General features: G+C 47.6%; 1 protein-coding gene across 2 annotated transcripts in view; it reads right to left on the reverse strand.

Moving 5' to 3' along the window:
* The window catches only part of ALDH18A1 (aldehyde dehydrogenase 18 family member A1), a 1,219,662-nt gene that overhangs the window by 256,087 nt on the left and 938,482 nt on the right, over positions 1–25,093 (reverse strand). For both annotated transcript variants that reach the window (XM_069611512.1, XM_069611511.1), the window contains exons 13-14: positions 11,809–11,946; positions 11,462–11,657 (exon numbers count right to left, since the gene is read on the reverse strand). In XM_069611512.1, the coding sequence (XP_069467613.1) occupies positions 11,462–11,657; positions 11,809–11,946 (334 nt within the window). The remainder of the gene's footprint in view (positions 1–11,461; positions 11,658–11,808; positions 11,947–25,093) is intronic.

Raw genomic sequence — 25,093 nt, forward strand, 5'->3', positions numbered from 1 at the left:
TCTTAAAATCCTCGTTTGGAGCTGCATCCTTCTCAGACCACTTCCTTGTAGAGAGCCCACCGCACACTGGCCCCTGTGCCTAAACCCAGAGCCCCTCCTTGCCCCATCATTGCTAAACTATTAAACTACAGGGACAGAGATGCAGTTCTCCGCCTGGCAAGGGAGATGGGGCCCCTCCATCACGATGGAGGCAACATCCATATTCATCCAGAATTCGCCGCTGGAGTACAAGCCTAGAGAAGGTCATATGAGCAAGTCAAGAGACAATTGTGACTATGGCATGTCCCGTACGCACTGATCTTCCCGGAAAAGCTACGAATACAACATGGAGGCTGCGCGCACTTCTTTGAACATCCTGCAGCGGCTATGGATTACATCGGTATGTGGTCATTGCATCGAATGAAATAGCATCGAATGCCATACCAGAGAAAAAAAAGCATAGAAAAAAAAAAAGCATCAAATGCTTTTTTTTTTTTTAAAGGTAAAGGGTTTAGTTTAATTAAAATGCGTTTTAAAGGTTAAAAAAAAGAGGGTTTGAGGGGGACCCCCCCATTAAAAAAAACATGAAAAAAAATGCATTGAATCCTTTTTTTTTTTCCCAGATGCTTTTTTTTCTCTGGTATGGTATTCGATGCAATGACTATAAACCACTACATCGAGGCTTCAATCCCACTATGGCCACGAGAACGCGGCCCTGACCAGAACGGGCCCCCACAGCCTGCTGTGCATAGGAGAGACCCTGTCGACTAACCGAGGCTGAACACAATATCCTTTTCTCCCATTTGATATGAAAGTAATGTGTCTGGGTGGCACTGAACTGAACCACCTGTGTGTTGCCGGACGGGATGCGTCCAGCTGTGGCAGTTGTGAGCCGCACCATACGCACCTCCGGAAAGTTCTGCAAGTTTAATAAGGGATGTCATCATAACCAGCAGATATTGATGCTTCAAGAGACACACGCCCTTAAAACTGCAAATGCTGGCTTTCATGCACGCTGGGGCCCGCTTCAATATTACACTGAATACCCAGGGGGTACTCACCTTGATTCACCCATCAGTTGGGTTCTGATACATGGACAGCAAAATAGATGCTCAGGGCAGATTTGTGCTTGTGTGGGGTGAGATAAGTGGCCCCTCCATAGTACTAGTAAACACGTATGGACCAAATGTTGATGATCCAGAGTTTTACCGGATGGTGCTGAATATGCTTACCCCACTGGATGACACTTTTAGTATGAGGGGTAGATTTAAACACTATCCTTGACACATTAAACAAGTCTTCCACAATTCCCGCAAGCTTACAAGGGCTGCAACCACCTTGCAACAGATAATGTCACAGACTCCCCTCATAGATGCTTGGCGTACACTCCACCGCTGGACAAACGGTACAGGTACTACTCCTCTGTCCATGATTCTGAATCTCGTATAGATTATGGGCTCCTTAGCTCATCCCTTTCAGATGCAGTGTCGAAGCGCAATATTCATCCCTGCACTTTCTGAGATCACTCCCCCATCTCTCTTAGCATAGTGCTGCGAGGTCTCCCCCCACGAGCCAGATGGTGGAGGATGCCCCCTGCTATCCTCAAAGGTCCAAACGTTTGCAAATCCCTTCATGTTGAGAGTAATTCCTTGATATTAATGAGGGCACTGTGGGTTCCCAAACAACACTGTGGGAAACATTCAGGGTGTGGGTTCGAGGTATCATGTCCAGGACCACTGGGCTGCTGTTGTCGGTCAGGAAGCAACTGAGCCAGGTGGAGTCCCAATTGTCACTGCTTGTACAAGATTATAGCACCACACATAGTACAAAAGTTTTCTCCGATATTCATAAAGCATTGGGCGAATTTAATAAATTAGCCGACAGGGAGATCCAATAAATGGCAACACCAGCACGAGCCAGTAGATATGGTGACAGTAACAAAGCAGGTACATTTCTGGCCAATATGCTTAAAGCGGAAAGCTACCATAACCCTATTGCCAGCATTCAGTCGATATAGGGGGAAGTGGTGAACCGGGAGGAGGAAATCAATGCCACATTTGCCCAGCTTTACAAGACACTGTATTCCAACCGGGATGAGAGATCTGTTGAGGCGACTCCTGAGTACCTTCAGGGGCTTGGGCTCCCGATCCTCTCCCCCGAGGCTAGACTCACACTAGACTCACCCATTTCACTGAAAGAGATAACTAATGCCATAAAAGACCTAACATCTGGAAGGGCTCCCGGCTCGGATGGTCTAGGGGCAGACTTATACAAGACGTTTCCCGGAAAACTGGCCCCGGTTTTGTTGAGGGTGTGTGAAGAGGCCATGGATCGGGGTACCCTCCCAGACTATGCGCAAAGCTATAATTACTGTGCTTCTCAAGCCCTGACGCCCCGCACATGATATATCCTCATAGAGACCCCTATCCCTGATAAATACTGATGCCAAAGTCTTTGCTAAGATTCTGGCTACCAAGCTCCTCCCCCACATGCCCACTCTGGTACACCCAGACCAGGCAGGGTTCATTCCTATGCGATTCACAGCCCTGAATCTCCGTAGGCTGTTCGGGGTGATGGCACAGATCGACCCGAATGCGGCGGTCGCCGCCCTAGACGCCGAAAAGGCTTTTGATTCGGTATCCTGGTCATATTTGTTCTCAGTGTTCGAATGTTTTGGCTTTGGTACGTACTTCATCAGATGTGTTTGGTTACTCTACACAGACCCTGGGGCGAGAGTCCTCACTAACCACACACTTTCCGGCCTCTTTGTCCTCGGGAGAGGAACCAGGCAGGATTGCCCCTTCTCCCCCATTTTGTTTGCCCTCACGATTGAACCCATGGCAGAATTTGTCAGGAAGAACCATTCACATAGAGGCATTAGGATGTCGGGCCCTCCACAGATAATATTCCTGTACGCGGAAGACACTGTTAGATGTTTGCGATCCCGAGGTTAACTTGGAACCCATTATGGGTGATATCCACAAGTTTGCAAGTTATTCCTGATAGAAGATCATTGTTTCCAAGTCTAAACTGTTCCCACTCACCCCTGCCACACGTAACCTATCCAATATCAGAGAATTCAAATGGTCCCCGGTGCGAGTCCGCTACCTGGGTATAGTGGTGTCCAGCGACAAATGTACATTATACACAGAAAATCATGAAGAACTTTTGTAGACACTGACGACTAAACTCCAGCTGTGGTCTAAGCTCCCGATCTCACTATATGGACGAGTGGCTCTTCTTAAAATGGTGGTCCTCCCCAAGCTACTATACCATTTTGTCAATATCCCCATCTGGCCAGGTAAGCCCTTTTTCACAAAGCTTCAGTCATTGGCTACCTCCATCTGGGGTGGGGGCACTGCAAGGATGAAGTGGAGCAAACTGGTAGAGCCATACTCGAGTGGCGGTATTGCAGCGCCGGATTTCGAATTGTATTACTTGGTAGCTCAGGCTCAGTTTGCCAAACACTGGTTTGACCCCAATTATACCGCTGCACATATCTTCATTGAGAAATGCGCTGCATCCCCCTCCGATCTTCGATCTGTCATGTTCAGCCCTGATCATAAAGACCCCTGTGAGTTCGACCCCGTGAGTACCACAGTGCATGCGTGGTCCAAAATGTATAAAAGGGTTGGGGTGGTGGTTCTCTATGATCCGCAGGTCCCTTTCTGGGATTTCCCTGGCATCTCCCCCACATTTGATAAAACGTTGCAATTGACGTGGGACCCGGCCAAACAACTGAAAATGCGATATGTTCCCTGAGGCACATTTGTAAGACTAAGTGATTTTTTTGGGCACTGTGGGGGCGGGACAACTTAAACATCTTCAATATTAACACATGAGAGCTGCGTTTGCCACCAAGTGGCTGCTACTCACAAATGTTCATGCATCATGACGGCGGCCAACGGGGGTAGAAAGGGAGTCTCCACCCTATATTCCCTGGTGCAATCACACTCTACCTCTTGTAACACTATTACAATGACTTGGGAAACGGATCTGGGTGTCACACTAAGCGAAGAACAGTGGCTTAGGTACTGCCAACTAACCAAATCAATCCTTGAACACGGGGCTGCGACTGATACAGTTCAAGATTGTCAACCAGCTCCACTACCCCACCCCCCTGCCAAGGTGGCTAAATTTGTAGACGGTTGCACAGGGAGGTGTTTGAAATGAGACTCGCCAGATGCAGGCGCATACCATATGCATTGGGCATGTCCTTTGATATCCAAGTTCTGGGGCGCAGTGGTGGATATCCTTGAAAAGATCACGTTGATCCCTGTATCCCTATCCCCCTTGAAATACTTGTTTGGGGATATGGGCAAGGTGGCTGAGACCACCCGACGCCTATTTAATGTAACCTGTGTTATCGCGAAGCGCTGCATACTGAAATGCTGGAAAGCTTCCTACGCACCCCGCATGGAAGACTTTCTTCGTGACCTCACAATGGTTAATGAGTGTGAAGAACAATATGTACTGACTGTATCAGAGACTTGCCGCCCCAAAGATATCTGGGCACCTTTTAGAAGTTATGTATGTAATATGCTCACCGACAGTGACTTCTCCGACGCATCAAAGCCTTGAATTACTGTTTATTATGCAATATGTAGACTTGAATAGTGATGTTGTGCTGACTATGATATTGTAATATACCTGTGACATGTTTGCTCTTATATGACTTTCTATTAAATACATTTTTTTTAAAACAAAAGTTTGATTAGCCAGTGAGATTTCTTGGGTAAACAAATTTAGAACCCCTACATAATCCTCCTTTGATATTGTTTTTTGTTTATTAAATTGTAAATTTTACATGAATGGCTGGCGGCAGGGGTTTTACCTTTATGACTTTAATTACTCGCAGGCTGTTAATTCAACCTCGGTAATGCACAGAAGCGCCACCATTTTTCTAAAATGGTGGGCTCCTTTCTTCTGCATTTCTTGTGTTCTTGTTGTTTTCAAGGTCTTCCCCTGCCAATATAGGTGGGAACGGCCTCAGTGGCTGTTTTGTCTTCGATTGGAATCCTGTGGATTCCCCGCCCAGACTCCAGAGTGTCTGGACAGGCAGGAAGCGAGGGAGGAGTCCAAAATACTGCAGCCCTTTGTCTTCCACCTTGCCTGAAAGGGAACTCCCAGTCGGGGACTCTCCTGATTGGACAAGCCAGACCACCCCTTTCTGTAAAACGCGGGGAGAGAATGCAGAGGTTGTGCTGTAGTTCCTGATAAAAACTCAGAACCTGGCAGCTGCTGACAAGTTGACCACTGGAACTAAAACTGAAGATGAAGGAAACGCGGCTGAGATTATTTCCGCCGACCGGAGAGCCTGCTGTGTAACAGGAGTCTGCCGTTACCCTTCCTTCCAATCGACCCCAACCGAGAGCCTGGTAAGACCCACTAGACTCAAGAGCTGAATTTTTATCCATCCCACGTCGTGCTGCCACTTTGCGGGGCTGCAATACCCCAATACTCTGGGACCTCGAGCCATTGTGCAGTGCATGGTCTTCCGAATTCCGAATCTTGCAGAAACTTTGTGGGCATCCTGCTGGACCTCCAGAGACGTGAATACAGCCCTCATCGGAGTGCTGGACCTTGCAAATGACGTATCAGACCAGCGATATTCTATCTTCTTCAGTGCTCCTGAAAAAGGCACCAAATCCATAGCTGCATCCAGCTGAAAGGAAAATCTTGCCTGTAACCTTCCTCCATCATCCCTGCTGCAGGAGTCCTTCCAAAGTCCAGTCTTCTGGCTTCTAGACAAAGGAATCCATCAACCAGGTTTTTGGCAGCATATCCTGAAGTCTTCCAGCTGCAACACTTCTTCTGTGCTGAGGTACTGTGTTGGCTGGGGTATTTTCTTACCTTCAGTCTCTTGTGATTGCGGTGTATCCTTGGGGTGCTACTGTGATTGGGAGGTCTCCCGTCCAGGTCACCCACTCCCACTGCTGGAACCCTCCTAGGGTGTCTTCTCTGAAGTCCCTGGACCCCGAACTAACTTTCAAAGTGAACTACTTACTTGTTTGCCCATTCTTCCCCAGGAACTCTGACTTTGCCTGCAACTGAGCCCTTTCTCACCCTGCCTACTGCTGGCTCCTAGGCCACTAGGGCCCCTCTTTCTGCCTCAGAGAACGCATGCAGTAGAATTGGGAAGAGCTAGATAATTTAAAGGATCTGCTTGAAAAGTAAAACAAGTGTTACTTGTAAATGAGTCAGTTGGTAAGTTTCAACTCTCAGAGTGAATGGTTACAAAAAGTTATTACTTACCTTAGATATGTTCTGCCATTCTGAAAAGTATATATAGGATTTACTTGCCTTCAATAAACTGTGTGCCTTCTTAAATAAGTATTCTCAAAGTCTTACTTCCCTTAGAAACTGTCTCGCCATTGTAACAAAGTAGATAGAATGTTAATTTACTCGCATGTGAATTGTGTTCACCTCTTCCCAAAGGTAATGTGTTTCCTTGGGGCATGATTTGGTTTAGACAAAGAAATATTGATAATGGCCATCCCAGAGTGGTTCAAAACGTCCTCCTCAGGGGAATCACTCATGTGTTCAGAGGGCTTAAAAACATCTGGGGTTAGGCTCAACCGCTTGCGATCTAGTTAGCAGTTGCAGATCGTTGACTGAGCTAAACAGCTGCCCACAGACTACACTCTCCAATTCATTCATTGTATCAAGATCTTTCATAGGCAAAACTCCTAAGGGTGTTGCAGTCGTAGAAAAAGATGGTTAACACTTAATTTATTTGCAATAGAGGAAAGCATGATGGAGTAGCATTGGATAGATTCTTTAATGTTATCGTTCAGCCGAGGATTAGAATAAAACCAAGTGCAAGACTGAAATGGATGAGGGACCCAATGTATCCAAAAGGGAATTTGTTGGAAAGCTTGTACCCTAATTACCTCCATACAGTGTTTTTATAATATTCAAACTAGCCTCCATAGGTTTAAACATCACATGTGACAGAGATAGCCTATCCGCAGGTGTAGGAGGAGACACATTTTGCTGTCAGATTAACATTGTTACTTGTATTGTGACACATCCTGACAAATAATTCATCCAATTAAAAAAAGTTGGACACATGCTCTTCATGAAAAGAAGCAGAGATACATCTTCTCTGTGTAGAAGAAACAACTTTATTCAAGGTACTGTTTTGACTAGAAAGCTTTAAAAGTATCTCCTCAGGCTCATTTCTAAAAATAAGGCGAGGCAGCAAGTTAGTAGCGAGTCCAGGTCTCACCATAGTCTAACATGACAGTAGGGAACTTGTAAACTGGATTCAATATTTTTCGGATTTGCAGGGGTAGCAAAGTCTGTACTCTTACAGGGCCCTGCAATAACAGATAACAGAACAACAAGAAAGTTACTGATGTCTAGCCAGCATATGCTTGCTGGTACCAGTGTCCATTAAACACTGGTACCAGCAGGTATACGCTGGCTATACATCAGTAACTTTCTTGTTATTCTGTTATCTGTTATTGCAGGGCCCTGTAAGAGTACAGACTTTGCGACCCCTGCAAATTCATGGCAGCCTCTCTCTTGTGGCCAGAGATCTTTAGTCTTTCAGAAGTACAGCTCCCACAATGCACCTAGGCACAGCCAACAAAACCCAGACTAGAACCAGGGAATGGAATCTACAGGAATGGAATGCTCTAGGAATATTCCTGTCGATCAGAAAGGAGGCACCCACACTCAACCTGCTACCCCAAGACTGACCCCAGAGGAAGGGTGGTTCAGCAGAAAACCAAATAAGAGAAAGAGAAGCAACTGCAGAGGAACCGAGAAGACAGACATCCTCCCCAAACCCAGCTGGAAATGAAAATCACCAGCACATGGAGAAAGGCACAAGGGAAACAAGCAGCCTGCGCACATGGTTGCCACCTTGCAAATTGAGATTAAAAGGAGGCAGGGCTAAAACCCGTTTTAGGGCCTTTCAGGGGACGTACCAACCCCTAGAGGTACAGCCCAGCCCATGATTGGCCTAAAGGCCTAGCAGGTGTGGTATTGAGTGAAGAGCAGAAGAGGTTCAGCAGTGCAAGTGTGCATGGCTGGGAGACAGTTGTGTAGAGAGGGTAGTGTAGAGAGTGAATGGGATAGAGTGAAAGGTGTGTGTGTGTAGTTTGTAGGAGGAAGAGTGGTGGTAGTAGTAGTGGTATTCGTAGGAGAAGGAAAAGGAAGAGTAGTAGTAAGAGATAGGAGGAGGTGGAGTGGCAACGGAAAGGAGGAGACCTAACATCAAAGGGTGAGGATGAGGTGTAGGAGGAGTAAAACATTGTAAGGACAGAGGATAGGTGGGGGGGGGGAGTAAGGAGGGTGAGACAGTAGGTAGAGAAGAGGTAAGAGTGAGGCATGAGGACAAAACAAACCTGTGTCCAACAGAGCAATTGCAAGGTACTCCCCAACTTCATTAGATCAACTAGCTAGAACAGGGACAGCTTGGAAGTCTCCTAGGGAGTCTAGCGAGCCATTGTCTTATGGTGTCACCAGCAGCCTAAGACCAAAACAGACAGCACGGGTTATCGATCAAGAGTACTACCCTGGGGTAACAGATGCTTAGGTTAGGGAGGAATGCCATGGGAGACGAGAGAGAGGGATGGTGCTTGGAGCCACACAATTAAAATAAAACCCTTGAACTGTCCTCAAGCCTCAGAGTGTTTTGTGCCATCGGTGCCACCATACACAAATCTACAAAATACAATACACTGATGTACTGAAAAAATATATACTTTACTTAGTTGACCTGAGATTTATGTGAGACTTAATACTTAATGCACAATAAACATTATTACAAATATACCTAGTGTATAATTTAAAAAAAATAGTTTCTAAAAATGACTCTTCTTACCTTCAGTGTCTAGATATGGAACACACTGCCACAGGTAGGAGCATAATACATTAACAAGGGGTGAGGAGAACAAGGGAACCACACAATCTAACAAAAAGGTAAAGCCTCCTATGGGCCTGCACAATTCAGTACAGTATCCGAAAGACAGCACACCCGTGGTGTATGTGGAACGCATCAGACCTGGTGAGTTACCCCTCATCTAGGTAGGCATAGGCAGAAAAATTATAGTGGATATTTTGAACAACAGGACACATTTGCTAAAAATATCCCAGGCCTACATCAATACTCTACATTATTTGTACCCACTAGGGCATTGTGGCGGGCCAGAAGGACGCGGGCACAGTGATGATGGCATTTCTAATAAGTGTTTTTAATAAATAAGAAAAAGGCCCATCTTTCCTCATTTCCATGTGGGTGTGCCCTCCCTATGTAAATAACTAAGGTGCTCATCAGTCGTTGGCAAGCGTCCAAATGAATAAGTCAGCTGACCAAAAACGTCTAACTAACCCTACCACTATTATAACAAACTAAAGTCAGAAGAATGCCTCCCTTATCCCAACTGTCTCTTCAGGCAATGGTTCTCCTGCTACAGAGTTCTTGCTAGTAGGATATTCTTAAATAGTCGGTCAGCCTCAGTATGCATTCTTGTAATTTGTTCACCAGGTCCTTGGGCTTTTCCTTCTCCAGGAACCCCTATTTGCACTTTGCTTCATCCTTTGATTTAGGCCAACATGACTTGGTTTCATTAACAAACTTTCTTATGTGTGGTATGCGATCTTGGCTCTTAATGTTCCTTCCCCATATTTGCTGGGGTTTCTTTTGAATATCTCTTCTTTTATGGGTGTTTCTTGACTTTACATCATAGACTTCTCTCTCTGATATGTACCATTCTCTGTTTCTCAAGCTTGGGAATACTTTCCATCCTTTCCAGACATTAAGGATCCCTTTCTCAGATGCAATTGTGATTCGGTTTCTCACATTATTAAAGTTCACCTTCGTCAACTTTATATCAAATAATTTGTCAATTTCACTGGCACTCACTCTGGTTCTTCTCGTTCGTCCTGCCTCTCCGTCTGTTCGCTTCTACTGGTTTGCCACTCTCGGACCTCTCTCGCTCAGTGTCCCATTATCACTGTAGTTCAGCTGCGTGTTCGCTGAATTCTCAGCCTCATAGTTTCGGAGTCGTAGGATGGGTGTACTGCCCACAACAAAGTCGTGGTCATGTCACCATTTGGATAGGTATCCTTCTCTCCCATCTCTTGCCGAGGCAAACGTTGGGTCTGCAGCGCTTCGTTCTAGCTGTCGGAACACTTCTGAAAGTCGCTGGCTCTCCTCGACTCTGCCTCCCTCATGTGCTACACGTTCAGGGTGGTCCTCCCCTGCTTGCATATGCGTCTCTCTTCCTCGACTTGGCATGTTCTCCTTTTTCAGTTCACTTGTCCCAGCTGAGTGGATGTCTCTCTTTAAAAGAGACAGAAGCCTTTTCCTGGCTTGTAGCAACAACATATATTAGCTTTGCCTTCAGCCAAGTGTCTGGATTTTATATTGTTCTTCAGGTCAGACAGTCCCATGTACGCTACCTTGGGGAATGGCATAGGGAGATACTTGACCCACACGGGGAGTGACGGGGGTGGGACAGGTGTAGTCTCTCCCAGTAAAATCCTGCTTGCCCAAACCCCTAGGGAGGGTCTTGTGAAACAGGCTTACCTTCCTAACCCCAAAGGGGGAGACTCACCCTTTGTGAGAAGGGATGAATTCCCTTGATTCATCACAGCATTTTAAAAATAATGCAAATGCACACATGATATTCAATCAATAGATCACTGCAACACCTTGTATACTGGCTGCACACAAAAACACGTAGCTAGATTGCAGGTTATTCAAAACCAAATTGCATGTACTGTGGCCAATTAATGTCCTTTTGCTTATATAATGCCAGTTCTGCGCACAACTACATTGGCATTGCCATCTTAAAACACACACACACACACACACAAACACACACACCCCCCCCCCTCTTTTTAAAAACTCCTTTACATCTCAAAACATGCATAGCACCATACTTTCCAAAAACAACCTATGGTCATGAGCAGCTCATCGTGCCTAGATTTAAATTAAAGTCAGCAGGAGGAAAAATCTTTGTGGTACAAAGTTCCCGACTTTGGTACAGTCCCCCCCCCCCTGACTTTTGTTTGATCACAATTGAATGTATATCTTTTTAAGCAACAATTGAAACCCCATATGTTTACAATACACCTTTAAATTTGTAATCTTGGCGATTAGGTGTGCCAAAACACTTCTGGCCTTCAATACAATATTTATTTTTCTGTTACAGAGCTCTTATGCTCATGACGTCTTTTGCCCTATATAAATAAGTATAATTTAACCTGTTAATATTTTCTGCGGAAACAAAAATATTATTTCCCCTTAAAAAAACAAAGATTGACATTGTAGGTTTGGCTTTTTACAGACAACTGAATTCAGTTTGTGTATGGCCCTTCCTGGTCACTATAATACAAACTGAAACAATTAAATGTGACCATCGAGGATTCCATGCTAGAGAAAGACATTTTACTGCAATATGAACACTACCTCACTTAAATCCTTTTGTCACAATCAAAATAAGATGAAAATCTTCCAATTTACCAATCCTGGTGATCTTTTCAACAGCAGACTCAGAGTCCACGTAGATATGACAGATTCCTTCACTGTGCCCCATCACAGGGATCCCTTTGGCTGCTTTTTGTATGTTTCTGACCAACTCTGAAGAGCCACGTGGGATGATCAGATCTATCAGTTTATCCAAGCGGCACAGGTCTTCCACATCCTCTCTGGTGTTCACCTGTAAATATTTGTCCAAGAGAACATTTACAGATTCATAAACGTTCAGGGAGCAAGCAAGTCTGTAGGTCATGTGATGGGACCCACTAGACAAAGTAAGTATAACAACCATATATTCCATAGAGATTAAAATAAAGCACTTCAGGACTCACCAATTGTACAGCATCTTTGACTCCATGGACAGACAGTGCCTCCTGTGTCAGGCGGTGAAGAATTTGATTGCTGTGTGTTGCCTCTTTCCCTCCCTTCAACAACAAGCCATTTCCACTAGCAATTGCCAACGCAGACACCTGCACAAACAAGACATCATTCTTTTAATGTTAACACATGCATTTAAGTGGTCTTCAAAAATATTCTGGTCAAATACGAACAAGCAAAAAACGGGTAGGAAGTCAAGCAGCACCATCGCCGGCAAGAGCCATCTGGCTAAAGATCATAATGCATCATTGCTCTTTCATTCCTCCAGGTTTGCACTATTCTTTGTAAATCAGGTCTGAAAAGGAATAGCCACTTGCCTCTTAATGCAAATCATCCCAAGCGCGGTCCTTCAACACTCGTAGCTTTTAGGAAACAAGGGCCACTTTCTATTTTAGAAAGCGTGCATTACTCACCATAGTAATTGTACTCTTAGTACCAAGTCCCCTTTACACAGACTTAAAAAGGATGACTGAGCCGCTGTTAGGCAGAAACCTGTGCAGTTCCCTTGGGGACCACTGCAAAAGATTTAGGACTACAGATATAGCAGTAAACCCACTTGGTAGCAGTCCGCACCACCCAGATTTACCTGGTAGCTGTGGCTGAGCAGTCAGACTTCCCTCAAGAAGAGTTAGGCAGTATGCAAAGTATACACAATAGGTACTCAAATACAATAGCACAAGCAAACACTGACCAGAGCTTGGTTTCAAAAGTATATAGTTATTTATTTATTAAACACACATAAGTTGAAATCACTCTAGCAAAATATAGTAAAAACACTTCAAACACAGTTATAATGAAAGCAGTTTCAACCCTTATTCCTATCTAGACAACTCTAGGTTAACACCACATAATTAAAACAGAGGTGAGCGCTTAACGTTAGATGACACTCTAGTAGGTTCAAGAAAGGGGTAAAAAGAAACAGAAATGGGTTAAACACACCACTCTAAGGTCCAGAACACTTGCAATAGGCTCAAAGAAGCACAAAGTCACAGGTGAGCAAAAGTCACTAGGCAGGGCCCACTCTTAGAGTAGCCGGAGCGAAAAATGTGCCCAAGATCACACTGTTATTAGGGATTCAAAGTCTTGCAGAGAGTTAGAAAGAATTTAGAGTGGCTTAGAAAGTTTAGCCAGGGTGTTCCAGGCACTCCCAGGTTCGAAAGCCGGGGGCTAAATCTACCCCGTACAGTCGGTGGCAAGGGAAGCCAGGCGGAACACGGTACCTTAAGCGGAAAGGATCCTCCAGCGGTGGCAGTAGTTCCAGGCAGTGGTAGCAAGGCTCGACGTCGGTCAGGGGAGAAGAAGTTCTCGCTGAAGAGCAGAAGAAGAGGGTCGTTGCACTGCCCGGGAAGAAACCAGCCGCGGAGTCCTCCGGTTAAAGGGTTGTACCGACTTTCGTGGTTGGGGTAAAAGTGGTGGGGTTCCGGTTGCCGGGGTGCTTGGCACTGGCAAGGCGGCCACGAGATACCTCGAGAAGCGGAAAGAAGGTGAAAACCGGTTGTCCCCACCAGTCAAGGGAAGGAGCCACTCCGTTAAGAGTTCTCCTCGGTCGTCGGGAAAAGTGGTGAGACGGTTCAGCAGGGCTCCACCGGGTGGTGTCGTCGAAGCAGGTCGGCTCAGCTCTTCCCTCGTCGGATTCTTGGTCCTGTGGCGACTTCTAAAGTTCCAGTCCCCAAAGCCCTGCTTTTATGCAGCAAACCCCCATTCACCCAGCCTAGCTGTCACTCAAACATGCTAAGTGGTGAGCCGGCCGGCTCACCACTTGGGCCAATCAGGACGGAGTGCGACTTGAGTTACCAAGGTAACTCAGTCCAGGGTGCCTAAATCCCCCTCCACCCCTCCTAAGTACCCCAGACAGAGTGGCACCACTTTGGAGGGCTTCTGTGGAGAAGCCCGCCAAAAGTGGAACAAAGGGCTCCACTTTGGGTCAGAGTTACAGAGGCGAACGCCAACGCCATTTTAGAATCAAGTTTTGGCAAAAAGTCCCAACCGGAGTTATAATAATAAATATATAAACCGGCGGTATGTTTAAGGCTACCGTAAATAAATAATTAAATGTGTTAGCCTAAAACAATGGGAAATCCCATAGGGAAATATTCGCGGTCGAATATAAAAAGTAGTTTCCACTGCCACCAGCCAAAACTCGATCAGGGGGGACGGAGACGTGCCCCCTCGACTAACAGACCCTGGGGCAATCGAATTGCCCCAGCCAGTACGTCCACAATATGATGGTTTGTACTGGTTCTGTTCAGGATTCAAGACTAGCAAAGTCTTTGGTGACTTTACATGCCCTGGGAGACAGTAGTCAGTCCCAGGGTATGGAGTCTATGTTGGGGAGTCCCTAGGACACCCCTGGGTCACGGCACAGAGGGTGCTGTGTAACCCACATCACAAAAATACATGAGGCCCTATGGAGTAAAAGACCCCATAGCCCATTCAACACAAGGTTTAACCAAGAAAACACACTTCAACATGTCCAAGAGTGAGGGTAAAAGAGTCTCACTCTTGGCCGGAGAAAAAAAGAAACCCCAGAAATCCAGCAAAGCTGCTGGGGGACTCACTAGGTAGGGAAATTCAGCCTAAACAGAGAATTCTCCCTAACAGCCGCCAACACACTATAATATGCTTTTTGAAGCAAACCATGTTTTTTTTATTTTTAAAAAGGGACATATGGCAAACACGTACAGCCAAGATTCTCCCCAGTATGCACAGCCGCCACCCCACCTTCCATCTGAAGGTCATCTATGCAACAATTCAGGGCTCATTTTCATGGCAACCCGCAAATGGATATAGTGATTTGTATGAAATACATTCTCTATGATTGAGAAAAAAATACTTCTGAAAAGCGCCATATAGGTGTAGATTAGTTGCTCAGTAACCAGGTGCTTAAACTCAGCAATGGATGGCAGGTGTGGCGCACAATCCCAGATGGCGTAAAGGAACCTTCTGCCTCACTCCCAGAGATGATAGAGTAAGGTTTAAGTTACTTACCTGTAACTATTGTTCTCCAGCATGGGTCTGGCATGGATTCACATGCTCATGAATATTCCCAGTCAGGCTGGGAATCCTCAGTATAAGAAAAACAGTTTCACTTTAAAACTGTATTTCTCCTCTACAACGATCACGGTCTTCTGGGTCATACTGCCCCCATCCAATGACAGTCCTCTTTCCTAAGCCCTGCCTCTGGCAGCCAGCTTCAAATTTGGTAAGCACCTAAAGTGGCAGTATGACCAAGAAGAGCCACAGAGGGAGAATTCGCATGCGAGTCCATGCCAGACCCATTCTGGAGAACAATAGTTACAGGCAAGTTACTTAAACCTTCCCCAGCATGGGGTCTGGCATGGATCCACATGCTCATGAATAACGAAATACACAGGAGTACCACATTACACAAACACGGGAGGTGGCAAGGCTAAACAGAAGTAATCAAGACATAACCCTGGAACAAGCTCACCTCAAGCGAACAGGTTGCGTAGCACTGTCTGTCCTACTCTGGACTCCTCCCTGGAATCCCTGTTGACGCAGAAGAACTTCGTGAAGGTATGCAAGGATCTCCATGTCACAGACCTGCAGATGTCAAGCTGGGGCACACCAGAAAGGAACGCCGTCGTCACAGCAATCGTTCTGGTGGAGTGGGCTCTCGGACGGCCCGGCAAAGGCCAGTTCACCAGCCGATGACAGTGCATGATGCAGCCGGAGAGCGCCTTGGACAAGGCCTTTCCATGGTTCACAGGACCAAACTTTAAACACAATTGAGAAGTCTTCAGAAAACTCTGTGTGTCACGTAGAACTTCAAGGCACGAGCAAAGTCCAGCAAATGCAAGGCCCTCTATGCCGGCGACAAAGGCTTTGGGAAGAAAACAGGCAACACCAAAGGTTCCTTGAGGCGGAATTTCGACTGAACCTTTGGCATGAAGAAAAGGTGTGTACGCAGCACCACCCTCAATGTGTGGAAAGTCAGGGCCTGGATCTCATCCACACATCTGGCAGAGGCGATGGCCACAAGGAAAGCCGTTTTCCAGAAGAGAAACTTGAGCTGGGCTTGATGCATAGGTTCAAAGGGTGCCCCCATGAGCCTCATCAGTACCAGGTTGAGTTCCCATGCCGGGGCAGCAGCCTTCACCAGCGGGAAGAATCTGAAAAGCCCTTTGAGGAACTCCTTGACAAGCCGGTGGGACAGTTGAGGACCTACCCGGGGATCTGGTGTAGTACGAGCTAGACGCTTGGTGCACCTTGATGGAAGCGTGGGTCAGTCCAGCTTTTGCCAAGGACAGCAAATATGGAAGAATCTGCAAAGCTGTAACCCTCAGAGGGCAAATCTTCTGCCACCGGCACCACGTAGCAAAACGCTTCAACTTTTGGCCGCAGGACTTAGAGTCGACGACCCCAGGCTTTGGCGAGGTCTTCCCTGCAGTCCACTGGCAACTCAATCTCCAAACTCTGAGGCTGCAGGAGCCATGCCCTCAGGTTCGGCGATCCTGGGTTGTTATGAAGGAATGCACCTCCCTCTCTACTGAGCAGAACCGGAAGTACCAGCAACTTGACTGGAGTTGACGCTGACAGGCTGGGCAGGTCCGGATACCAAATCTGACTTGGCCACGCCGGGGCGAAGAGTGTCATCTTGCATCAACACTGTCTGAGTGTGTTGATGACATGTAGCAGCAGAGGAAACTGGGGAAAGCGTACAGAAACAGACTTTCCCACGGGAACGAGAACGCCTCCACCAAGTTCCTCGGTTGGTGGAATCTGCTGGCAAACATCTGGCATTTGGAGTTTGCTGCTGTGGCAAAAAGATTGGGGGTCTGTCCCATTTGATGAACAGGGTTGCACCTGATCCTGACACAAGCTCCCACTCATGGCAGGAGCGCAGTTCCCTGCTGAGGGAGTCTGCAATGGTGTTCTTGACGCCTGCTAGGTGGAGAGGGACAAGGAACATCCCCTATCCGGTGGCCCAGTGCCACAAGACCTGAGCTTCTTTTGAGAGCAGTGGGGATCGAGTGCCCCCTTGCTTCCCGATGTAGAACATGGTGGTGGTGTCCGTGAAGATCCACACCACCTTGCCCTTCGAGAAGGAAGGAAAGACTGGAGGGCCCAGAACACTGCCTGTAGCTCGAGGATGTTGATGTGCAGATACTGCTCCTCTGGAAGCCACAGACTTTGGGCGTGCAGACATCCGGTGTAAACCCCCAACCTTTCAGCGAGACATCTGTGGTGACGGTCTCCTGGTATGGCAGGGTTTGAAGTCCCATCCCCTGGGCGATGTGGGATCTCACCCGCCACCACTCTATAGCCCACCGGAACTCCATAGTTCAAAGTGATCTTATCCGCAAAACATCCGGAAACCTGTAGCCACGAATTCCTGAAAGGGTCGGATCTGCAACCTGCAGAGACGGATGAGGTAGATGCAGGACGACATTTTGACCAGCAACAATTTGATGGCCCGCACCGTGGCCGTTGTCGCCGGCAACAGTCATTGCACCTTCCCTTCAATGGCTGCTGTCTTCTCCTCCAAGGGCGACACCAGGCAGGTCACTGTGTCGAGTCTGGCACTGAGGAACAGCGCGTTCTGCGATGGCGTCAAGCAGGACTTCGGATAGTTTACGGAGAATCCCAGCTCAGTCAGAATCCGGACGGTCTCCTTCGTGTGTTCGTCGGCCAGATCTCGATAGCGGGCGCATATCAGCCAATCGTCCAGGTATGGGTATAAGTGTATGCCCTGCAGACGCAGATGGGCCACCACCGGGGCCAGGCATTTTGTAAACACTCTTGGGGCGACTTCAAGCCGAACGGTAAGGCCTTGAACTGGTAGTGCTGGCCTTGCACCACGAACCATAGGAACTTTCGATGTGCATGGGGACCTGGAAGTGCGCATCCTCTAGTTCCAACAAACTCAAGAAATCCCCTTCCTCCAGTTGGCCGAGCAAGTGCTGCAACATGACCATCCTGAATTTTTGGGACTTCAGGCGCTTGACCAGGACGGGTCTCCAAACCCCTGTCTTCTTTGAAGCATCGAAGTCGTTGGGGAATGAGCTCTAGCGCCCCTTTCTGTAACATGGCCCGCACTTCTTCCAGGAGCCAAGGGATGTGGAGCTCCTGACGGGGAATCAGTGGAAAACATGGGCACCTTAATTGGAACCTGTGTCCCTGGGCAAGAGCATCAAGCACCCATCTGTCGGTGGTGCTCTTCCTCCAATCGCTGACAAACCTAGTCAGCCAGCCTACCACCAGTGTGCACGAGTGGGGGCCCGACGTCTTGGCTGGTTCAGGCTTGCTTGGGCACCCACTCGATTTACCCCTGGAGGAGAGAAAAGACTAGCAATGCTGTTGAAGGGTACCAAGGGAACATGCTCTCTCCGCATCTGTCTTTATGGCTTGAAGGGATTCGTCAACCGCCTTGACGAATAGATTTTCTACATCGAAGGGCATGTCCAGCACCTTTGCATTAACGTCCTGACGAAAGTTCATGGCCTTCAACCATCCCTGACAACAAAGGCAGACTTGGTTTCCCTTCTGTCGGGAAACATGTGTCAGCCATGTCCACTGCTACCGTAATGACATGGTCCGACACCACCTCCCCATCCTGAAAGAGGGCGAGAGCTTCCATCTTGTCGTCTGAAGGAATTCCCGGATCAGGCCCAGCTTGTACCAAAGTTCCCGGTCGTAACGGGCCAAGATAGCCAGAGCATTGGCCGCCTTGATCGTGGATGCAGCCGTGTAAATGACTCTTCCCCATGGCGTCCAACTTCTTCCACCTCGCTGTCCGGGGAAACTGATGAAGCCGGGTTACCTGAACGTTTCCTGCCGGCAGCAGACACTACCGAGTCCAGCGACGGTTGTGATCTCAAGCACTTGGGTGTGGAATGGCACCATATATTTCTTTTTCAACCTGTCTCGCTTGGTTGTAGCCGTGCATGGATTCTTCATGAGGGCTAGGCCTTCCTCCCAAATGTCATCCAGAAAGGGCACCGCCATGATAGTCTTCCTCTCGGACTCTCGTCACTGATACAGGAAACCCTCTTTCCTGGTTTCCTCTGGCAGCAGTTGGAACAGCTTGGAGGTGCTGGAGATCAAGTGGAATGATTCCACTTCGCCTGGAGGAGAGACTATGAGGGGCATCCAGGTGCGGGGAATTCATTGTCTGCCAGGACCAAATCCTCATCTACGTCTGTTTCCGTGGCTGTCTCCGTACCAGTACCCGTGTGCGTATCTGGGTCCGCTGGTGGATTCGGGACCCGACGTGGCGGAAGAGGCTGATGTGGAGGCGTCGGATGGCGCTTTCTCTTTTTACACAGAGGTTGATCAGGGGCCAGTGGGACCACAGGTGCATTGCTGAGGGTAACCTCTGCTGGATCTATGTCACTAGGGTGTGGAGAGTCGACAGGATGTCCATGGATATGTCCCTTGCTTACGCAGGGAAAAATGGGTTGCTAGGCCTTGCACCGCCGTTGTCCTCTTCCTCCTGGACCATATGGACGGACTCTTGGTCGTTGTTACGCTCACCTGGTATCCACAGGGACGCCACCCAGATGGGTTACTCGCTGGTATGCTTCTCAGCTTTGCCCTGATGTGGTCTGCGGGGAGGGTTCTGCCTGAAAATACAGGAGGACTGTGTTCAAGACTGACCGACTGGGGTAGTATCCACCCTCCACCCCCGTATGCTTTCAGTCCCTCTGGCTCCCTCTCCTCACCTTGTGGTAGAATTAGGCGTGCTCTCCGTCCTGCCTTCTTTGCAGTGGCGCGTTGTCTTTCATGGGCGAGTGCGGTCCAGTTACTTCACTGACGCCAGCCCGTTTGATATTGTTCAGGTAGGTGTTATTGCTGTTCTTTAGTTTTATTGCTATCCTGCATGCCTTTCTTTGTTTAAAATGTCTTTTTTCTCCCTTAGGTATGCAGAGCTTCAGCGCAGTGAACTGGCTTGGTTGAGCCCCGCTGGTAAATGATGGCGCATTAAGAGTGCCATGACTCGGTAAGTAAGCACTATGCGCAGCGCTGCAAAGTCTTGCCTTTGCTAACCTGTGTTTTCCTTCCTTGTAGGTCGCGGTGTTCTTCAGCGCGAGTGGAATGTCCGGAGTGGTGCTAGCCAAGAGGCGACCTGCCAGGTAAGCCTTTTGAGCAGTTCGTAATTTGTAAATGTCTCTACAGCTTTCTTTAATGTTGCCTCTATCTTCCTCTTTCAGATCGTTCTGTCCGGGAGGCGTGCAGATTTGAGGAAGCTGTTCTCAGTAGCTGCGAGTGTTTAAAGATGAAGACTGCAGGTAAGATGCTGCTGCTAATGATGTTCCTTTTGTCCCCTTGCAGGTTCTGCTTCTCCGATGTTCGAGGGAATAGCTGGACACGGTGAGCGTCACGTTGCAAGCTACAAAGTAACACGAAGCATGTTCTGCAGTCAGGGTGTGGTTTATATAGCCCAGGTAAAGTAGTACCAGGGAAAGTAGTTCCAGGCCTGCCACACCCAAAACACTAGACAGCATAGCTTGGTTCTTAAGAACCAAGCTATGTGGATGCCTCCATGTTGGCTGACAATACAATAAAGTAGTTCCCAAGCACATTGTTGTTCATGGTGTATGAGGCTGGCGCCATAGGCGCCAGGACTGGCCCCATGAGGGCTTTTGAAGAGGATGCCAGGCTCTAGAGGCCCGGGTCCTGACTCCACCCGGCCAATGGGTTTGCCAGAGGGGGTTTTGGGCGAGGGTTGTGAAAGCCGTCTTCCGTGGATGAGATGTCCATCGATTGAGCGTCAACCTTGGAAGGCTGTTTTGGGGCCTCCTCCCCGCAACCCCTCCACTTTTTCCTCCCTGTAGGTTTTGAACCAGGGTCTGAGCCGGTGCCTCACCCCCCGCACCTCCCCAGGGGTGCTTGCAGCCTTCGCTGCTGCCTCAGCTGTCATGTCGTGCCTTGGAGGCAGAGATACTCATTGGTCCGTAGGAGCCACCCTCGTCGGATCAGCAATTACCGCTGCTGCGGTCATCACCGTATGTGTCAACAAAGTGATCGACAAGGACTTTGGCTTCGCCGGTTGAGTCTGCTTGGGCTGCCCAGCCGTCTTCTCTTCTTCCGGCCTCTGCGTTACCGATTTCTCCTGTAACTTGGCCGGGGTGGATGACTTCCTCTTTGAAGAGACGCTTGATGGCAATCTGGCTACGGTGGACAGCGATAGCGATCCCGGCCTGTCCAACCTGAGACCCACATCAGCGGCGAACCAGGTGGAATCTGACTTGCAGCTCTTGGCCTTATCTTGGACCCCCACGGAAGGGGTGACCTCAAAGGACTTGGACCTCTTTCAGGAGGGAGACCACTCTTCAAGACCTGCCAGTCCTGGGCAAGGCATGACCCTGCTCAGAGCACGGGGCAGAAGCCTAGTTCGAATTGAGCCATGCCACCAGCCTGCTATGCCAGTCTCTCAGTCTTCGAAAAGCCAAGGCATACCTCGCACTCTACCTCCTTGTGGTCTGGGTGCAGGCAGTAAAGACATTGTAGATGTTTGTCCTCCACGTATACGTTCCGAAGCCCACATTTGGTGCAGGGCCTGAAGAGGGTCCTTCCCTCCTTTTCCTCCTCCGTCATGGTCAGAGGGCACAAAGTAGGCCCAGGATGGTCTTGCAGAAACTTCAACGAATCTTCGCCCTTAAGGGCTGAGAACTTTCTGCTGAAGAACATGGAAAAAACATACAACTAGCTTGGAGAGCAATTTCAAGACTCCCAACACTCAAGCGTGCAGTAAAAATCTGAAGATGGCTGCCAGAGGAGGGGCTTACGGAGAGAGGACTGTCATTGGTTGGGGGTGATATGACCCAGAGGACAGGGATTGGTTTAGAGGAGAAATACAGTTTTAAAGGGACATTTTCTTTTACTGAGGATTCACAGCCCAATGATGGGGATTATTCATGAGCATGTGAATCCATGCCAGACCCCATGCTGGAGAAAAGGAGTAACTTTTTCCAGATCCAGCAAGTCAGAAATCAAAACAAAAATGGGTTACTAAAAATCTTTTTGCATGGGAGGGACATCCTAATTTTACTTACCACAACCGTAGGGAGTAGTGGAAGGGACGGGAACACAGAAATAATTATTCCAATCTACAAAAGAGCATCCCTTACTATTTGAGAGACAAACAGAGTATACTCTTTGCTCAACAAAGAATGAAACTTCTTTATTCAGAGAAGACCCCACCGCACCTATTAAGTGGGGTGGGGCAATACGTCTTAGTACGTTCAATATTCAAAAATAGATCAGAATGAATTACCACAATTCAAGTAAGTTTTATAACCAATTTAATAATCATTGGAGTCAAATGACATTCAAAGGCAGTGGAAAACAGAATATGTGGGCAATGCATTTCGAACACACTGGCCCTCATTACGAGTTGTCTGGTGCAGAATTAACATGCCGATATTACTGTATACCGGCACGTTTCCACACCAGTCAACTACTAGTTCTCCACCTTACTAACAATAATTGCCTGTATTACAGGCGCCTGCAATACCGGCAAACTTCCCCAGGGTGTCCTGTAGGACTCCATGGAATGTGGAGTTACACCGTCACCCGGCATTCAGAATCGGGTGGACATTTCACCAGACTGAGTGCCGGTTAAGGCAACACAGTTTGCCGGTATACTGGTGGATTTACCGCCAGGATACTGGCAAACTTGTAATGATCCCCATTGTCTGTTTTCCTCTGTCTTTTAACGTCATTTCACTGCAATAATTATAAAATTGGTTATAAAACATGAGTTGTGGTACTTCATTTTGATCTATTTTGGAATATTTAATGTACTATGTCTTCAGGGCAGACTGCTTGTGAGCAGGCAGCATTATAGCCAGCCCGCTATAATCCACTTTGCACACTGATTTTACCCGGTAGTGCCACTGGCTTTCTGTAGTGCTCCTCGTATACTTGGTGTTTACCTGGAGAAAACTCTACCTTGACCCTATTGTTTGAATAGTGGTGGTGCCTGCTCTTACGTGATTTCTGTGGGGCAATATGTCTGTCACTAGAGTGCTCTTGGCACTAGCAAATCCTCTTATCCAGTGCTGGGAGCACAGATGACCATAATGAGTGCACCCACTGCTTGATAAAACAAAACTTTGCAGTGATGCCGTCATTGTTTAATGAGGGCCATAGTCCCCTGGAAAAGATCAAGGCATTTAAGGTTAGAACAATGGCATTCATCCTCAGACTGTTTACATGCATGCACTTGCCCTGAGGGGGTTCTACAGAGTGAATCGTAATGTGACCCGACAATGTCATGACCCAGTGCTACTACAAAGTCTGTGATTATTGTGATATAAAACAGTAAGTGGCATAAGAGTGGTTACCACTAGCAGTTTTGATGTCAGGAACCACCAAAAAAGAAAGTTCCTTGTAAACCTAACATGTAACATCCCAGGCAGATTGAGGATTGAAATGCTGCTCCAATGAGACTGGGTGCGTTTGCGAGTTGTGCATACCATGAAGCATGCAGGAGTTGCCATCATGCACATCTATCATAATGTGCTGCAGCAACTAAGGCTGGAGTGACTATGCTTTGTGAAGGACCAGAGAATTGTCTGGCGATCAAAGGCCTGTCTTAACTTTGGGCAAGTAACATGATGCTATGATTCAGATATCTGTATTGTTGAAATGTCGGCTCAGTTTGAAAAGTAGCTACAGTAGGTGTTGCAAACCTATAGTTCTTCTAAGGAGATGGGGGTTGTTAGGTAAGATTTTCATATCAATGATAAATCTTCCTGACCTGTGTCAACCCCAGACCTTTTTGATTGGAATAGGTAACTATGCTACTCTGCCCCTAGGTGAAAGGGAATCTTTTTCCCCCTCACCTAGTCTTTTACTCTTTATGGGTGACCTTTGTATGTCTCTCCATTGTGTATGGTTGAAGTTATACAACTTTTGGGCGTAGGCTGGGTTGCCCCTACGGGCTCCCCTGTTAATTTCTCTTTCATGTACTTGGGTGAACTACAGTTCCCAAGTAGTAAAGATGGATTTTCATCCTTTACATTTTATATAGTAAGCCAGCACACCCCATCTTATGTGGAGTGCTGGGGGGATACAATGTATCCCCTTTCTTACTTACCTGGTAACATTTTGTTACAATTGCAAGTTTTACATGAATGGCTGGTGGCAGTGGTTTTACCTTTATGACTTTGTCGAATACTCGCAGGCTGTCAATTCAGTCTCTGTAATGCACAGAAGGGCCACCATTTTTCTAAAATGATGGGCTCCTTTTTTGCCATTTCTGTGCTTGCTGTTTGAGGTCTTCCCCTGCCATTCTAGGTGGGAACGACCTCAGTGGCTATTTTGTCTTCCGTGGGAAACCTGTGGATTCCCCACTCAGGCTCCAGAGTGACTGGAAAGGCAGGAAGCGAGGGAGGAGCCCAAAACTCTGCAGCCCTTTGTCTTCCACTTTGCCTGAAAGGGAACAACTCCCAGTGGGGGGCCAGCTGTCCTGACTGGATAGCCAAACAGCCCCTTTCTGTAAAACGCTGGGAGAGAATGAAGAGGTTATGCTGTAGTTCTAGATAAAAACTCCAAACCTGGAAGCTGCTGACAAGTCGACCACTGGAACCAAAACGAAGAGGATGATGAAGAAAACGCAGCTGAGACTATTTCCAGTGACAGGAGAACCTGCCGTGTAACCAGAGCATGCTGTTCCCCTTTGTTCCAATCGACCTGAGGACTCAGAAAACGATTTTGACCAAGAGCCTGGTGACACCCACTAGATTCTAGAAGAACTGCAATTTGAGTCATCCCACGTTGTGCTGCGATCTTGCGGGGCTGCACAACCCTGGGACATCGAGCCATTGTGTGGTGCACAGTCTTCTGAATTACGAATCTTGCTGAAACTTTGTGGGCATCCTGCTGGACCAGAGACGTGAATTGAGTCCAAAAAGTCCCCTCACCAGAGTGCACCTTGCAAATGACGAGAATCCGACCAGCAATATTCTGTCTTCTTCTGTGCTCCTGGAAAATGAGCCAAATTCACAGAGCAGCATGCAGCCACAAGGAACATCTTGCCTGGAGCCTTCTTCCGTGATCCCTGCTGCAAAAGTCCTTCCAAAGTCCTGTCTCCCTTCTTCTAGACAAAGGACTCCATCAACCGGGTTTTTGGCTGCATGTCCTGAAGACTTCCTGCTGCAACACCTCAGTGCCGAGGTACTTTATTGGCTGGGGTATTTACTTACCTTCAGTCTCTTGTGTTTCCTGTGTATCCTTGGGGTGCTACTGTGATTGGGAGGTCTTGTGTCT

Source organism: Ambystoma mexicanum, chromosome 8, assembly GCF_040938575.1.
Source record: "Ambystoma mexicanum isolate Mex_15411 chromosome 8, UKY_AmexF1_1, whole genome shotgun sequence".
Taxonomy (NCBI): Eukaryota; Metazoa; Chordata; class Amphibia; order Caudata; family Ambystomatidae; genus Ambystoma; species Ambystoma mexicanum.